Source organism: Eleutherodactylus coqui, chromosome 13 (assembly GCF_035609145.1).
Source record: "Eleutherodactylus coqui strain aEleCoq1 chromosome 13, aEleCoq1.hap1, whole genome shotgun sequence".
NCBI classification, from domain to species: domain Eukaryota; kingdom Metazoa; phylum Chordata; class Amphibia; order Anura; family Eleutherodactylidae; genus Eleutherodactylus; species Eleutherodactylus coqui.
In genome coordinates, this window is record NC_089849.1 from 110,207,608 (window position 1) to 110,226,389 (window position 18,782).

General features: G+C 43.2%; 1 protein-coding gene across 1 annotated transcript in view; it reads right to left on the bottom strand.

Annotated features, from left to right (window-relative positions):
- LOC136588217 (zinc finger protein 271-like) overlaps positions 1–18,782 on the bottom strand; it is a 58,972-nt gene that overhangs the window by 29,637 nt on the left and 10,553 nt on the right. Inside the window, exon 9 of the mRNA XM_066587278.1 lies at positions 6,167–7,114. Coding sequence (XP_066443375.1) covers positions 6,167–7,114 — 948 coding nt within the window. The remainder of the gene's footprint in view (positions 1–6,166; positions 7,115–18,782) is intronic.

Sequence of the window (18,782 nt, forward strand, 5' to 3'; positions counted from 1 at the left end):
GTCACTCAAGGGCTCTACAAGTGGGCAATGGGGACTAAATCTCCTTCAAGCAAAATTTCTGTTCCGAAAGCCACCGGTTGCTCCTTTCATTTTGGGCCCCATTGTGCATCCAGACATATGATTAGGGCCACAATGGGTATGTTTCTGAGCACGGGAGAAACAGGGGTATCCATTTTGGGGTGCAAGTCTTCATTCATATATGTGCTGTACAAAAAAACTGCTTTTAAAATGACAGAATTACCAAAAAAATGAAAATTGTAATTTTTTTCCTTCGGCTTGGCTTAGGTTCATTCAAAAACTGTGAAGTCAAAAAAGTCATTATACCCCTAGATAAATTCGTTAAGGGGTCTACTTTTCAAAATGGGGTCACTTGTGGGGGTTCTCCATAGTTTTGGTCACTCAATGGCTCTACAAGTGGGCAATGGGGCCTAAATCTCCTTCAAGCAAAATTTCTATTCCGAAAGCCACCGATTGCTCCTTTCATTTTGGGCCCCATTGTGCATCCAAACGTAAGATTAGGGCCACAATGGGTATGTTTCTGAGCACGGGACAAACAGGGGTATCCATTCTGGGGTGCAAATCCTAATTTTCATGTGTACTATAGAAAAAAAGTCCTGTCTTTAAAATGACATATTTGCAAAAATATGAAATTTTTGTTTTTCTCTTCTAAATTGCATTGACTCCTGAAAAAAAACTGTGGGGTTAAAATACTCATGACACCCCTCAGTGAATACGTTAAAGGGTGTAGTTTTTAAAATGGGGTCACTTGTGGGGGTATCTATCATTTTGACTCCTATGAGCCTTTCCAATCTTGGATTGGTGTAGGAAAACAAAGTGTTCCTCAAAATGCTGAAAAGTAATGTTACATTTGTACGTCTCCTAAATGGTTAAAAAAAAACGAAAGTTTTTCCAATGTGCGCCCAAAATAAAGTAAACGGATGGAAATATAAATCTTAGCAAAAATTTCTTTATTATGTTTGCACATATTTGAGATATTGCAGTTGGAAATGTGAAAAAATGACGATTTTTTCAAAATTTTCCCAATTTTGGCGCTTTTAATAAATAAACACAAATTCTATCGGTCTTTTTTTTCCACCTAAATGAAGTACAACATGTGGCGATAAAACAATGTCAGAATCGCTTGGATATGCAAAACCTTTCTGGTCTTTTTCCATGTTAAAGTGACACGTGTCAGATTTGCAAAATTTGGCCTGGTCATTAAGGCGTAAACAGGCTTGGTCACTAAGGGGTTAACATTAGAAAGTCCCACTGACAGTGGGTAAAAGCCCAAAAGCCTCCCCAGAAGCATGAAGGCTATTATGGCTGAAAAAGTCATGTAACTCCAGGAATCCCTCATGGTTTTGCAATGAGATGATCAAAAGCTCATGGAGGCATGATGGTTAGGTGTTCACAGACTTTTGGCCATATATATGGTACATTGAGAGAATATGATACTTTCCACTAACTCGATCTTAAAAGCATAACTAATAAATAGGCAGACAATATAAAGTCTTGGAAGACTAATGGCATTAAAATCATTACAAAAAACACAATCTAGTTGATGTGGTGCCCGCTTATGCCTCACTGCATCTTCTCTGCCCTGTGTGCATTGGCAGTTTTGGAGACGACCTTAATCTGTTTCTTGAGGATCTCTTAGTAGTTCAATTCAAAGCTGGTTTACCTCTGTATTGCCAACAGAGAAAAAGCAAAGTGACTTGGCAGCAGTCAATAAGCTCCATTATTCGCCAAGGTGCTATCTCCAAAAATTATCACTGTGACTCCAACTTCTGGCATCCACCAATCATGAGAACAAGGCACACAGAATCCCTCTAGTAAATGGCAACAGATCGTAAATAAAGAAAAAATGTCTGCGCTCTTAGAAAATGCAAAGCATTGACCCAGTTTTTTTTTTCTGTCAATCTAGTGAAAAGAATAGGGACGGCACTTACTCCGGAGGAGGGGGGGGGGGGTATGACCAGCAAAAAGCCCCCTCCTTGAAGTGTCGACTCAAGTCGCCCAGATGGTAGCCACGTCTCAGGGTCAGATAGATACAAAAAAACCTGGGTCAATACTTTGCATTTTCTAAGAGCGCAGACATTTTTGCATTATTTACGGTCTGTTGTATTTTTTAATTGGGGGATATTCTCATTTGAGAAAGACCCCCAACTGTCTTTGCAGCTTTCGCTGGATTCAGAGGATCTGAAATGTTAAAGCAAAAGACCCAATAATAATCCCTAAGACGCTTTCTGAACTATTGTCTTTTCTCTAGTAAATGGAGCGGAGGTGTGCATGGGCGATTACCACTTCATTTACTTCTATAGGGTTGATGAGGATACTCTGTTATGTATGGATGGAGATACTCTGTGAATGGAGTGGTGGTCACATATGCAAATCATTCATATATTTGTTACGGGGATTCTAGGTGTACCATTCTCATGGTCCCAGCGATTAAAGCCCCCAGTGTCTATACATTTATTATGTATCCAGTGGATAAGTTATAAATATTTTTGCTGGGATAACACCTTTAACTAGTTTCATGGGCCATCAATATCAGATTGGTGAAGTCCAACTTCTATGACTCTCTTCAATCAGCTATTTTACGATGATGAAACCACAACACCAACTCCCTCAGAAAGCTGACTTTCAAGGACGCCCGGAGTCCAACTACCACTAAGCTGATATTAATATCCTATCGTAAGGATTGGTCATCAATATTTAAGGTCCAGATAAGTCTTTTTTTATAGCCTTTATTTCTTATTAAATTTAAAAAATCATGATAGTTCCTCTTTAACCCCTTAAGGACATGGCCTATTTTAGGCTTAAGGACGCTATGATTTTTGACGGATTTTCATCTCCATTTTTCAAAAGTCATAACTTTATTTTTTTGTTGATGCGGACGTATAAGGGCTTGTTTTTTGCGTGGCGAACTGTAGTTTTGTATGGGTGCCACTTTTGGGTACATTGACTAGATTGTAAAACTTTTATTATTTTTTTTATGATAACGGAGAGAAAACGCATCAATTCTGCCATAGATTTTTTGTGTTTTTTTTTTACAGCGTTAATTATGCAGCATAAATGACACAATCCATTTTTTCTGCGAGCCGGTACGATTACAACGATACCAAAATTCTTACATTTTTTTTAGGTTTTTCTTCTTCTGCAATAAAACCTTTTTGTAAACCTTTTTTTTTTCTAAATCGCTGCATTCAAAGTCCTGTAACTTTTTAAATTTTCCATGTATGGAGCTCTATGAGGGCTTATTTTTTGCGAGACGAGTTGTATTTTTCAGTGGTACCATTTTGGGGTACATACGGCTTTTTTGATCACTTTTATTGCGTTTTTAGGGAGGCAAAACGCTAAAAATAGCATTTTGTCTGTTTTTTAAAACAATTTTTTCCATGCAGAGTAAAAAGCATGTGCAACTTATTGTACGCATCGTTACCTACGTGACAATACCAAATATGTGCGATTTTAATTAAGTTTTTTATGCTAATATGACAAAAAGCACAAAAAAAAGGGTTTTTACATTTTTCTTTTATGTACATTTTTATTTTTTATTTTTTCACAATTTGTGTCCCTCTGGGGGACTTAAGGCACAGCACTGATGATCGCTGTGATAAGGCATGGCTGGACTTCTGTCCTGCCATGCCTTATCACTTATACAGTGATCACTGGCTATGGCAATACAGCATGCTGGTATCTGGCATCCTGTTGCCATGGCAACAAGCCGGGCTCTCTGCGATTATATCGCGAGAGCCTGGCAACTTCACAGAGGGAGCACGCTCCCTCTGTGAACCCTTCCTATACCGTGATTTACATTATCGCAACAGGGAAGGGGTTAACAGCAGGGGGCGCATCTCCGATGCACCCCTGTTGTTGCAGCGGGAGGCCGGCTATGACTGACAGTCGGCTCCCACTTATGATCTCGCGCTATCCCCAAGACATAAGTTTACACCCTGTTGCGGGAAGTACCCCGCTGCCAGGACGTAAACTTACGCCCTGGAGCTGGAAGGGGTTAAGGGTAGCACCGCTCACTTGAGTTTGTCCCCAAAAGATCTAGGTAGCTTAGGTATAGAGACTTATGTTTCTTACCACACTGAAGAGCTGGTGGTGGCAAGTTTTTTCTTCTCCTTAAGGCTTCCTTCACAGTTTTTGGCTTCTAAAAAAACACCATGATTTTCATGTTTCTTTTTCAAGCCTTTATTTGGGTGGCCTTTTTAAACATAAGTTCACATGCATTTTTTTCAGTCCTACAGAGAAGTCTCTGTATAAAAAAAAACGCCACACCTAAAGTAGGCCATATATACATAAAAATGCCACTGACCCCCAAAATTTGTCAGAAGTTAAGAAAAACACAGCAAAAAAAAATCCCAAACAAATCACACCATTTGAAGCATGTTTTACGCTTCCTTATTGCATTTCAACAAATGTGTCGACAGTGTATTTTGGAAAAAATACTCAAGAAAATGGCTGTGTGAGATACCACCTTCAATCTATAAAGCCATTATTTTGTTAGGGTCCATTTACATGGGATGACTGTTGGGCGCTACAACTATTATGGCTGCAAAGACTGAATTATGAACGAATTATCATTCATCGTTCAGTCCCTGCTTGGATTAACACTGAACGATTACACTGGGAAACACAATTTTTGGTGACTGAGGTGCTAGAACTTTGCAGTATTCTGGCATCATAGATTCTGAAAATATTAGTTTTACTCCATCAGGTCTGCTTATCAGGATAAGACATATATCCATATAAATGTACAGATATTGTATTATACATGTAATGGCTGCCAATGAAAAGCTGAAGGTACAAAGATAAATCCCAAGAAGTCTAGAACACAAATAAAACAAGAGTTTCTTCATTGAGATGTCAATAAAACTACATTTCTGTCATTTCCGGCGATGAGATGTTCCTGGACATTTGCGCTGGATGTTTCGCAAGAAGTCCGCCATCATATGCCTCTCCCATCGTCCGTAGTCCTGTTCTTCTACAGTCCTTATTTCCTGGTGACATTGTTCACCTTTTTCAGGTCCTGCGATCTGATGCTCATGTTACACCCAAGTGTTCATAGACAGAAGTGAACGTACTCTCCACAAGGTCACCGTAGTTTACGGCCTTATAGCTCCCAAGGAAATGCTTTACAGCCATACAAAACAACGATCACCAGACAATACAAAACAACGACCACCATGTGCCTCGAAGTGGTCTACTGAATCCTGGAAACACTGATCTTTTATGAGTTTCTGGATTTGCGGTTGATCGAATTTACCTGCTTTTAGCTTCTCCATGCTTATCGCAGGAAATTTTCTACATTTGTAGCCAAAGCACTTCTCTTATCATAGAATGGTAGAGGTGGAAGGGACCTCAAGGGTCATCGGGTCCAACCCCCTGCTCAGTGCAGGATTCACTAAATCATCCCAGACAGATATTTGTCCAGCCTTTGTTTGAACACTTCCATTGAAGGAAAACTCACCACCTCCCATGGTAACCTGTTCCACTCATTAATCACCCTCACTGTCAGAAAGTTTTTTCTAATATCTAATTTGTGTCTCCTCCCTTTCAGTTTCATCCCATTGCTTCTAGTCTTCCCTTGTGCAGATAAGAATAGGGCTGATCCCGCTGCACTGTGACAGCCCTAAGATATTTGCAGACAGCTATAAATCTTCAATGTCTTTACAAATTGTTTCATCAAACCAAGTATGATGTGCAGTGGTGGCAATATGTATCATATGTACTAATAATAAGCAAATTCTGATGGGAAAATAAAGTAAATATAACGAAAATAGATAATGACATCAGGAATTCTCAAAAACTAGAGCTCCTAGAAAGAAATATGGTATTTTCAGAATCCGCGGCCCTAAAATATTCAGAATAAAGGTCTAAAATGCCATGCACTATGGAAAATTGTTTTTGGTTCCGCAGTGTTATCATTCAGATTCCCGCAATCCACCAAGAATCTGAAATGATAATTATCGTTCAGTGTAAGGGAAAATAAAATAACCATCTGGTAGCGTAACAACCCCAGCTCTCCAGTGTGGGAGCTTTGACCAAGAGCAATCTCCAGTAGCCGTCCGACGGTGACATTCAATGAGTTGAGGATGTCAAGAGTTTTCAAGCCTTGATTAGTTTAACTGCTTTAATTATCTCCCTCATAAAGAAGAAAATGGCTTCTCACAAGTGCCAACTCTCTGATGTTCAATAAGGTTAGCCTTCTGCGTATAACATTTTCCACACTTAGAACATGAGTATGGTTTCTCTCCCGTGTGAATTCTTTGATGGGTAACAAGGTTAGATTTCTGTGTAAAAGATTTCCCACAGTGATTACATGAAAACGGCTTCTCCCCTGAGTGAATTCTCTGATGTTCGACAAGATTAGACTTTTTCATAAAGCCCTTCCCACATTCAGAACATGAGAATGGCTTTTCCCCTGTGTGTACTAGCTGATGCTTAACAAGGTTAGACTTTCTGGTAAAACTCTTGCCACACTCAGGACACGAAAACCAATTTTCTGCTGCATGTATGCTCTGATGCTGGATAAAATCACATTTTTGTATGAAACTTTTCCTACACACAGAACAAGAAAACAACCTTTTGTTTGCATGATGAGTTTTCTGATGTCTGAAAAGTTTGGATTTCCTTGTAAAACATTTCTCACACTCTAAACATGAAAACGGCTTCTCTCCTGTGTGAATTCGGTAATGTTCAACAAGATTAGATTTCCGCCTGAAGCATTTCCCGCACTCCGAACACGTGAATGGCTTTTCTCCCGTGTGGACTCTCTGATGTTGAATAAAATCACATTTCTGGGTAAAACATCTCCCACACTCCGAACACGAAAATGGCCTTTCACCTGTGTGGATTCTCTGATGTCGAATAAGACTAGTTTTTGATTTAATATATCTTCCACACACATTACATGGATATAAATTTCCTGCTTTATGATTTGCTCCTTTTTTCTCAGTATATGCAGGAGCAAGAGAATGTTTCTTATCATTTGAAGGAGCAGATGAAAGACCTCGGCTTTGAAAGACTGGGAAGAAATTTGGAATGACATGGTTTTGTCCTTGAGAATCTTGTGTAACATGGTGGTTAGCTTCTCCTTGGTGATCTAGAGATAAAATAAGATGTCCAGTTGAGATTCTTTAGTCCTATGTAGCATAAAAAATAAATAGAACAAAAGAAAAACCCTGAATCTGAAAGGTTAGAACTGGAGATGAGCGAGCACGCTCAGTTAAGGCAGTTACTCTCTCACTCTCCCCCTCCCCTGCACTCCCCTGAATCTGCTCGGACCAGTATGCAGTTACTCGAGAACGATGCTCGCTCAAGTAACTGCCTTAACCAGGCGTGCTCGCTCATCTCCAGTTAGAACACATTCACACAATTAGGCTGTCAGTTATAATTTCTATTTTCGGTTTTGTTTTCGGAGAATCCATTTTTTTCCCTATTGATTTCAATAGGGATTAAACAGACTCTGTCACCTACATTTAGCCCTATGAGCTAAGCCTATGGGCTGAAAGTAGGTGACCCGCTGAGTCCGAAGATGTAAATGTTATGCTTTGGGGGTCCTGTCTGTGTCTGGTTATTATTGTACAGAAGGAGTAGACTCTGCTGTCCTGTCTGTGTCTGGTTATTATAGTACAGGAGGAGTAGACTCTGCTGTCCTGTCTGTGTCTGGTTATTATAGTACAGAAGGAGTAGACTCGGGGTCCTGTCTGTGTCTGGTTATTATAGTACAGGAGGTGTAGACTCTGCTGTCCTGTCTGTGTCTGGTTATTATAGTACAGGAGGAGTAGACTCTGGGGTCCTGTCTGTGTGTGGTTATTATAGTAAAGGAGGAATAGACTCTGCTATCCTGTCTGTGTTCAGTTATTATAGTACAGGAGGAGTAGACTCTGGGGTCCTGTCTGTGTCTGGTTATTATGGTACAGGAGGAGTAGACTCTGCTGTCCTGTCTGTGTCTAGTTATTATAGTACAGGAGGAGTAGACTGTAGAGTCCTGTCCGTGTCTGCTCTAGATTCTGGGGTCCTGTCTGTGTCTGGTTATTATAGTACAGGAGATGTAGACTCTGCTGTTCTATCTGTGTCTGGTTATTATAGTACAGGAGGAGTAGACTGTAGAGTCCTGTCCGTGTCTGGTCTAGATTCTGGGGTACTGTCTGTGTCTGGTTATTATAGTACAGGAGGAGTAGACTCTGGGTCCTGTCTGTGTCTGGTTATTATAGTACAGGGGGAGTAGACTCTGGGTCCTGTCTGTGCCTGGATATTATAGTACAGGAGGAGTAGACTCTGGGGTCCTGTCTGTATCTGGTTATTATAGTACAGAAGAAGTAGACTCTGCTGTTCTGTCTGTGTCTGGTTATTAAAGTACAGGAGGAGTGGACTGTAGAGTCTGGTCCGTGTCTTGTCTAGATTCTGGGGTCCTGTCTGTGTCTGGTTATTATAGTACAGGAGAAGTAGACTCTGCTGTCCTGTCTGTGTATGGTTATTATAGTACAGGAGGAGTAGACTCTGCTGTCCTGTCTGTGCATGGTTATTATAGTACAGGAGGAGTAGACTCTGAGGTCCTGTCTGTGTCTGGTTATTATAGTACAGGGGGAGTAGACTCTGGGTCCTGTCTGTGTCTGGTTATTATAGTACAGGGGGAGTAGACTCTGGGTCCTGTCTGTGTCTGGTTATTATAGTACAGGGGGAGTAGACTCTAGGTCCTGTCTGTGTCGGGTTATTATAATACAGCAGGAGTAGACTCTGGGGTCCTGTCTATGTCTGGTTATTATAGTACAGGAGTAGACTCTGCTGTCCTGTCTGTGTCTGGTTATTATAGTACCGGAGGAGTAGACTCTGGGTCCTGTCTGTGTCTGGTTATTATAGTACAGGAGCAGTAGACTCTGGGGTCCTGTCTGTGTCTAGTTATTATAGTACAGGAGGAGTAGACTCTGGGTCCTGTCTGTGTCTGGTTATTATAGTACAGGAGGAGTAGACTCTGCTGTCCTGTCTGTGCCTGGTTATTATAGTACAGGAGGAGTAGAGTCTGGGGTCCTATCTGTGTCTGGTTATTATAGTACAGGAGTAGACTATACAGTCCTGTCTGTGTCTGGTTATTAAAGTACAGGAGGAGTAGACTCTGGGGTCCTGTCTGTATCTGGTTATTATAGTACAGTAGAAGTAGAATCTACTGATCTGTCTGTGTTTGGTTATTATAGTACAGGAGGAGTAGACTGTAGAGTCCTGTCCGTGTCTCGTCTAGATTCTGGGGTACTGTCTGTGTCTGGTTATTATAATACAGGAGGAGTAGACTCTAGGGTCCTGTCTGTGCCTGGTTATTATAGTACAGGAGTAGTAGACTCTGGGGTCCTGTCTGTATCTGGTTATTATAGTAAAGGAGAAGTAGACTCTGGGTCCTGTCTGTCTCTGGTTATTATAGTACAGGAGTAGTAGACTCTGGGGTCCTGTCTGTATCTGGTTATTATAGTAAAGGAGAAGTAGACTCTGGGTCCTGTCTGTCTCTGGTTATTATAGTACAGGAGAAGTAGACTCTGGGTCCTGTCTGTGTCTGGCTATTATAGTACAAGAGGAGTAGACTCTGCTGTCCTGTCTGTGTCTGGTTATTATAGTACAGGAGGAGTAGACTCTGCTGTCCTGTCTGTGCCTGGTTATTATAATACAGGAGGAGTAGACTCTGGGGTTCTGTCTGTGTCTGGTTTTGATAGTACAGGAGGAGTAGACTCTGGGTCCTGTCTGTGTCGGGTTATCATAGTACAGAAGGAGTAGACTCTGGGGTCCTGTCTGTATCTGGTTATTATAGTACAGGAGAAGTAGAATCTACTGATCTGTCTGTGTCTGGTTATTATAGTACAGGAGGAGTAGACTCTGGGTCCTGTCTGTATCTGGTTATTATAGTACAGGAGAAGTAGACTCTGCTGTTCAATCTGTGTCTGGTTATTAAAGTACAGGAGGAGTAGACTGTAGAGTCCTGTCCGTGTCTCGTCTAGATTCTGGGGTACTGTCTGTGTCTGGTTATTATAATACAGGAGGAGTAGACTCTAGGGTCCTGTCTGTGCCTGGTTATTATAGTACAGCAGGAGTAGACTCTGGGGTCCTGTCTGTGTCTGGTTATTATAGTACAGGAGGAGTAGACTCTGGGGTCCTGTCTGTATCTGGTTATTATAGTACAGGAGAAGTAGACTCTGGGTCCTGTCTGTGTCTGGTTATTATAGTACAGAAGAAGTAGACTCTGCGTCCTGTCTGTGCCTGGTTATTATAGTACAGGAGGAGTAGACTCTGGGGTCCTGTCTGTGTCTGGTTATTATAGTACAGGAGGTGTAGACTCTGGGGTCCTGTCTGTGCCTGGTTATTATAGTACAGGAGGAGTAGACTCTGGGGTCCTGTCTGTGTCTGGTTATTATAGTACAGGAGGTGTAGACTCTGGGTCCTGTCTGTGTCTGGTTATTATAGTGCAGGACGTGTAGACTCTGGGTCCTGTCTGTGTCTGGTTATTATAGTACAGGGGGAGTAGACTCTAGGTCCTGTCTGTGTCTGGTTATTATAGTACAGGGGGAGTAGACTCTGGGTCCTGTCTGTGTCTGGTTATTATAGTACAGGAGGAGTAGACTCTCGGTCCTGTCTGTGTCGGGTTATTATAATACAGGAGGAGTAGACTCTGGGGTCCTGTCTATGTCTGGTTATTATAGTACAGGAGTAGACTCTGCTGTCCTGTCTGTGTCTGGTTATTATAGTACCGGAGGAGTAGACTCTGGGTCCTTTCTGTGACTGGTTATTATAGTACAGGAGCAGTAGACTCTAGTGTCCTATCTGTGTCTAGTTATTATAGTACAGGAGGAGTAGACTCTGGGTCCTGTCTGTGTCTGGTTATTATAGTACAGGAGGAGTAGACTCTGCTGTCCTGTCTGTGCCTGGTTATTATAGTACAGGAGGAGTAGAGTCTGGGGTCCTATCTGTGTCTGGTTATTATAGTACAGGAGTAGACTATACAGTCCTGTCTGTGTCTGGTTATTAAAGTACAGGAGGAGTAGACTCTGGGGTCCTGTCTGTATCTGGTTATTATAGTACAGTAGAAGTAGAATCTACTGATCTGTCTGTGTTTGGTTATTATAGTACAGGAGGAGTAGACTGTAGAGTCCTGTCCGTGTCTCGTCTAGATTCTGGGGTACTGTCTGTGTCTGGTTATTATAATACAGGAGGAGTAGACTCTGGGTCCTGTCTGTATCTGGTTATTATAGTACAGGAGAAGTAGACTCTGCTGTTCAATCTGTGTCTGGTTATTAAAGTACAGGAGGAGTAGACTGTAGAGTCCTGTCCGTGTCTCGTCTAGATTCTGGGGTCCTGTCTGTGTCTGGTTATTATAGTACAGGAGGAGTAGACTCTGCTGTCCTGTCTGTGCCTGGTTATTATAGTACAGGAGGAGTAGAGTCTGGGGTCCTATCTGTGTCTGGTTATTATAGTACAGGAGTAGACTATACAGTCCTGTCTGTGTCTGGTTATTAAAGTACAGGAGGAGTAGACTCTGGGGTCCTGTCTGTATCTGGTTATTATAGTACAGGAGTAGACTATACAGTCCTGTCTGTGTCTGGTTATTAAAGTACAGGAGGAGTAGACTCTGGGGTCCTGTCTGTATCTGGTTATTATAGTACAGTAGAAGTAGAATCTACTGATCTGTCTGTGTTTGGTTATTATAGTACAGGAGGAGTAGACTGTAGAGTCCTGTCCGTGTCTCGTCTAGATTCTGGGGTACTGTCTGTGTCTGGTTATTATAATACAGGAGGAGTAGACTCTAGGGTCCTGTCTGTGCCTGGTTATTATAGTACAGGAGTAGTAGACTCTGGGGTCCTGTCTGTATCTGGTTATTATAGTAAAGGAGAAGTAGACTCTGGGTCCTGTCTGTCTCTGGTTATTATAGTACAGGAGTAGTAGACTCTGGGGTCCTGTCTGTATCTGGTTATTATAGTAAAGGAGAAGTAGACTCTGGGTCCTGTCTGTCTCTGGTTATTATAGTACAGGAGAAGTAGACTCTGGGTCCTGTCTGTGTCTGGCTATTATAGTACAAGAGGAGTAGACTCTGCTGTCCTGTCTGTGTCTGGTTATTATAGTACAGGAGGAGTAGACTCTGCTGTCCTGTCTGTGCCTGGTTATTATAATACAGGAGGAGTAGACTCTGGGGTTCTGTCTGTGTCTGGTTTTGATAGTACAGGAGGAGTAGACTCTGGGTCCTGTCTGTGTCGGGTTATCATAGTACAGAAGGAGTAGACTCTGGGGTCCTGTCTGTATCTGGTTATTATAGTACAGGAGAAGTAGAATCTACTGATCTGTCTGTGTCTGGTTATTATAGTACAGGAGGAGTAGACTCTGGGTCCTGTCTGTATCTGGTTATTATAGTACAGGAGAAGTAGACTCTGCTGTTCAATCTGTGTCTGGTTATTAAAGTACAGGAGGAGTAGACTGTAGAGTCCTGTCCGTGTCTCGTCTAGATTCTGGGGTACTGTCTGTGTCTGGTTATTATAATACAGGAGGAGTAGACTCTAGGGTCCTGTCTGTGCCTGGTTATTATAGTACAGCAGGAGTAGACTCTGGGGTCCTGTCTGTGTCTGGTTATTATAGTACAGGAGGAGTAGACTCTGGGGTCCTGTCTGTATCTGGTTATTATAGTACAGGAGAAGTAGACTCTGGGTCCTGTCTGTGTCTGGTTATTATAGTACAGAAGAAGTAGACTCTGCGTCCTGTCTGTGCCTGGTTATTATAGTACAGGAGGAGTAGACTCTGGGGTCCTGTCTGTGTCTGGTTATTATAGTACAGGAGGTGTAGACTCTGGGGTCCTGTCTGTGCCTGGTTATTATAGTACAGGAGGAGTAGACTCTGGGGTCCTGTCTGTGTCTGGTTATTATAGTACAGGAGGTGTAGACTCTGGGGTCCTGTCTGTGCCTGGTTATTATAGTACAGGAGGATTAGACTCTGGGGTCCTGTCTGTGTCTGGTTATTATAGTACAGGAGGTGTAGACTCTGGGGTCCTGTCTGTGTCTGGTTATTATAGTACAGGAGGTGTAGACTCTGGGTCCTGTCTGTGTCTGGTTATTATAGTGCAGGACGTGTAGACTCTGGGTCCTGTCTGTGTCTGGTTATTATAGTACAGGGGGAGTAGACTCTAGGTCCTGTCTGTGTCTGGTTATTATAGTACAGGGGGAGTAGACTCTGGGTCCTGTCTGTGTCTGGTTATTATAGTACAGGAGGAGTAGACTCTCGGTCCTGTCTGTGTCGGGTTATTATAATACAGGAGGAGTAGACTCTGGGGTCCTGTCTATGTCTGGTTATTATAGTACAGGAGTAGACTCTGCTGTCCTGTCTGTGTCTGGTTATTATAGTACCGGAGGAGTAGACTCTGGGTCCTTTCTGTGACTGGTTATTATAGTACAGGAGCAGTAGACTCTAGTGTCCTATCTGTGTCTAGTTATTATAGTACAGGAGGAGTAGACTCTGGGTCCTGTCTGTGTCTGGTTATTATAGTACAGGAGGAGTAGACTCTGCTGTCCTGTCTGTGCCTGGTTATTATAGTACAGGAGGAGTAGAGTCTGGGGTCCTATCTGTGTCTGGTTATTATAGTACAGGAGTAGACTATACAGTCCTGTCTGTGTCTGGTTATTAAAGTACAGGAGGAGTAGACTCTGGGGTCCTGTCTGTATCTGGTTATTATAGTACAGTAGAAGTAGAATCTACTGATCTGTCTGTGTTTGGTTATTATAGTACAGGAGGAGTAGACTGTAGAGTCCTGTCCGTGTCTCGTCTAGATTCTGGGGTACTGTCTGTGTCTGGTTATTATAATACAGGAGGAGTAGACTCTGGGTCCTGTCTGTATCTGGTTATTATAGTACAGGAGAAGTAGACTCTGGGTCCTGTCTGTGTCTGGTTATTATAGTACAGAAGAAGTAGACTCTGCGTCCTGTCTGTGCCTGGTTATTATAATACAGGAGGAGTAGACTCTAGGGTCCTGTCTGTGCCTGGTTATTATAGTACAGCAGGAGTAGACTCTGGGGTCCTGTCTGTGTCTGGTTATTATAGTACAGGAGGAGTAGACTCTGGGGTCCTGTCTGTATCTGGTTATTATAGTACAGGAGAAGTAGACTCTGGGTCCTGTCTGTGTCTGGTTATTATAGTACAGGAGGAGTAGACTCTGGGGTCCTGTCTGTGTCTGGTTATTATAGTACAGGAGGTGTAGACTCTGGGGTCCTGTCTGTGCTTGGTTTTTATAGTACAGGAGGAGTAGACTCTGGGGTCCTGTCTGTGTCTGGTTATTATAGTACAGGAGGTGTAGACTCTGGGGTCCTGTCTGTGCCTGGTTATTATAGTACAGGAGGAGTAGACTCTGGGGTCCTGTCTGTGTCTGGTTATTATAGTACAGGAGGTGTAGACTCTGGGGTCCTGTCTGTGCCTGGTTATTATAGTACAGGAGGAGTAGACTCTGGGGTCCTGTCTGTGTCTGGTTATTATAGTACAGGAGGTGTAGACTCTGGGTCCTGTCTGTGTCTGGTTATTATAGTGCAGGACGTGTAGACTCTGGGTCCTGTCTGTGTCTGGTTATTATAGTACAGGAGGTGTAGACTCTGGGTCCTGACTGTGTCTGGTTATTATAGTACAGGAGGTGTAGACTCTGGGGTCCTGTCTGTGTGTGGTTATTATAGTAAAGGAGGAATAGACTCTGCTATCCTGTCTGTGTTCAGTTATTATAGTACAGGAGGAGTAGACTCTGGGGTCCTGTCTGTGTCTGGTTATTATGGTACAGGAGGAGTAGACTCTGCTGTCCTGTCTGTGTCTAGTTATTATAGTACAGGAGGAGTAGACTCTGCTGTTCTATCTGTGTCTGGTTATTATAGTACAGGAGGAGTAGACTGTAGAGTCCTGTCCGTGTCTGGTCTAGATTCTGGGGTACTGTCTGTGTCTGGTTATTATAGTACAGGAGGAGTAGACTCTGGGGTCCTGTCTGTGTCTGGTTATTATAGTACAGGAGGAGTAAACTCTGGGGTCCTGTCTGTATCTGGTTATTATAGTACAAAAGAAGTAGACTCTGCTGTTCTGTCTGTGTCTGGTTATTAAAGTACAGGAGGAGTGGACTGTAGAGTCTGGTCCGTGTCTTGTCTAGATTCTGGGGTCCTGTCTGTGTCTGGTTATTATAGTACAGGAGAAGTAGACTCTGCTGTCCTGTCTGTGTATGGTTATTATAGTACAGGAGGAGTAGACTCTGCTGTCCTGTCTGTGCATAGTTATTATAGTACAGGAGGAGTAGACTCTGAGGTCCTGTCTGTGTCTGGTTATTATAGTACAGGGGGAGTAGACTCTGGGTCCTGTCTGTGTCTGGTTATTATAGTACAGGGGGAGTAGACTCTGGGTCCTGTCTGTGTCTGGTTATTATAGTACAGGGGGAGTAGACTCTAGGTCCTGTCTGTGTCTGGTTATTATAGTACAGGGGGAGTAGACTCTGGGTCCTGTCTGTGTCTGGTTATTATAGTACAGGAGGAGTAGACTCTCGGTCCTGTCTGTGTCGGGTTATTATAATACAGGAAAAGTAGACTCTGGGGTCCTGTCTATGTCTGGTTATTATAGTACAGGAGTAGACTCTGCTGTCCTGTCTGTGTCTGGTTATTATAGTACCGGAGGAGTAGACTCTGGGTCCTGTCTGTGTCTGGTTATTATAGTACAGGAGCAGTAGACTCTGGGGTCCTGTCTGTGTCTAGTTATTATAGTACAGGAGGAGTAGACTCTGGGTCCTGTCTGTGTCTGGTTATTATAGTACAGGAGGAGTAGACTCTGCTGTCCTGTCTGTGCCTGGTTATTATAGTACAGGAGGAGTAGAGTCTGGGGTCCTATCTGTGTCTGGTTATTATAGTACAGGAGTAGACTATACAGTCCTGTCTGTGTCTGGTTATTAAAGTACAGGAGGAGTAGACTCTGGGTCCTGTCTGTGTCGGGTTATCATAGTACAGAAGGAGTAGACTCTGGGGTCCTGTCTGTATCTGGTTATTATAGTACAGGAGAAGTAGAATCTACTGATCTGTCTGTGTCTGGTTATTATAGTACAGGAGGAGTAGACTCTGGGTCCTGTCTGTATCTGGTTATTATAGTACAGGAGAAGTAGACTCTGCTGTTCAATCTGTGTCTGGTTTTGATAGTACAGGAGGAGTAGACTCTGGGTCCTGTCTGTGTCGGGTTATCATAGTACAGAAGGAGTAGACTCTGGGGTCCTATCTGTGTCTGGTTATTATAGTACAGGAGTAGACTATACAGTCCTGTCTGTGTCTGGTTATTAAAGTACAGGAGGAGTAGACTCTGGGGTCCTGTCTGTATCTGGTTATTATAGTACAGTAGAAGTAGAATCTACTGATCTGTCTGTGTTTGGTTATTATATTACAGGAGGAGTAGACTGTAGAGTCCTGTCCGTGTCTCGTCTAGATTCTGGGGTACTGTCTGTGTCTGGTTATTATAATACAGGAGGAGTAGACTCTAGGGTCCTGTCTGTGCCTGGTTATTATAGTACAGGAGTAGTAGACTCTGGGGTCCTGTCTGTATCTGGTTATTATAGTACAGGAGAAGTAGACTCTGGGTCCTGTCTGTCTCTGGTTATTATAGTACAGGAGAAGTAGACTCTGGGTCCTGACTGTGTCTGGCTATTATAGGACAAGAGGAGTAGACTCTGCTGTCCTGTCTGTGCCTGGTTATTATAGTACAGGAGGAGTAGACTCTGCTGTCCTGTCTGTGCCTGGTTATTATAGTACAGGAGGAGTAGACTCTGGGGTTCTGTCTGTGTCTGGTTTTGACAGTACAGGAGGAGTAGACTCTGGGTCCTGTCTGTGTCGGGTTATCATAGTACAGAAGGAGTAGACTCTGGGGTCCTGTCTGTATCTGGTTATTATAGTACAGGAGAAGTAGAATCTACTGATCTGTCTGTGTCTGGTTATTATAGTACAGGAGGAGTAGACTCTGGGTCCTGTCTGTATCTGGTTATTATAGTACAGGAGAAGTAGACTCTGCTGTTCAATCTGTGTCTGGTTATTAAAGTACAGGAGGAGTAGACTGTAGAGTCCTGTCCGTGTCTCGTCTAGATTCTGGGGTACTGTCTGTGTCTGGTTATTATAATACAGGAGGAGTAGACTCTAGGGTCCTGTCTGTGCCTGGTTATTATAGTACAGCAGGAGTAGACTCTGGGGTCCTGTCTGTGTCTGGTTATTATAGTACAGGAGGAGTAGACTCTGGGGTCCTGTCTGTATCTGGTTATTATAGTACAGGAGAAGTAGACTCTGGGTCCTGTCTGTGTCTGGTTATTATAGTACAGAAGAAGTAGACTCTGCGTCCTGTCTGTGCCTGGTTATTATAGTACAGGAGGAGTAGACTCTGGGGTCCTGTCTGTGTCTGGTTATTATAGTACAGGAGGTGTAGACTCTGGGGTCCTGTCTGTGCCTGGTTATTATAGTACAGGAGGAGTAGACTCTGGGGTCCTGTCTGTGTCTGGTTATTATAGTACAGGAGATGTAGACTCTGGGGTCCTGTCTGTGCCTGGTTATTATAGTACAGGAGGAGTAGACTCTGGGGTCCTGTCTGTGTCTGGTTATTATAGTACAGGAGGTGTACACTCTGTGGTCCTGTCTGTGTCTGGTTATTATAGTACAGGAGGTGTAGACTCTGGGTCCTGTCTGTGTCTGGTTATTATAGTGCAGGACGTGTAGACTCTGGGTCCTGTCTGTGTCTGGTTATTATAGTACAGGAGGTGTAGACTCTGGGTCCTGTCTGTGTCGGGTTATTATAGTACAGGAGGTGTAGACTCTGGGTCCTGTCTGTGTCTGGTTATTATAGTACAGGAGGTGTAGACTCTGGGTCCTGTCTGTGTCTGGTTATTAAGTATAATGTTGACAGCCTTGTTTTTTTGAAAGGCAAAACAGTTACAAATCCAGAGAAATCCATTATAAAAACCTGCTGCAGCCTACAAGAATTGTAATGTTAAAGTAAGCCGTATACAGATAGTCCCCGACTTGCGAACATTCGAGTTACGAATTTCGCAAGATACGAACTATCTGTCCTGCACAGTATGATGTAATGCTATGGCATTACATTATACTGTGCAGGGACCGGGCAGGCATTTATCAAGCCTGATAGAAGCCTGTCCGGTCACATCGCGGTTGCTAGGCAGCCGGGGGCCTTTTGAAAGGCCCTAGGGCTGTCTATGCAGAGTGCCTAGCAAGCCGTGCGCTTTATGGGCACTCTGCATAGGCAGCCCTGGGGCCTTTCAGGAGGTCCCCAGCTGCCTAGGAACCGCACAGCGTCCTGCGATCTCATCGTGGGACGCTGTATAGGCCCCCTGAACGTCGGTTGCAGGCTGTTTCTTACAGCGGGCACCCGGTGGCAGCAGTTCCGACGAGCCACGCCGCTCGTCAGAACTGTTAACACTTTAAATACCGCTGTCAGAGCGGTATTTAAAGTGTTAACAGTTCCGACGAGCGGCACGGCTCGTCAGAACAGCTGGCACCCGACGTTGTATGGAGCGGGATCCACCGGCGATCCCGCTCCATACAAGCATTTGTTCGACTTGCGAGCAAATCGACTTGCGAACAGGTTCCTGGAACGGAACCTGTTCGCAAGTTGGGGACTATCTGTAGAGCCATGGTAATGTTGTAATGGAAAATTCTAGGTGTATGCATTGATTAAGAAAAAAAAGAATTCTGCATGATTGCACAAAGTATTTTTCTAATTAGTAAATTTGTTTTTTTTACATTTGTACAAAAAAC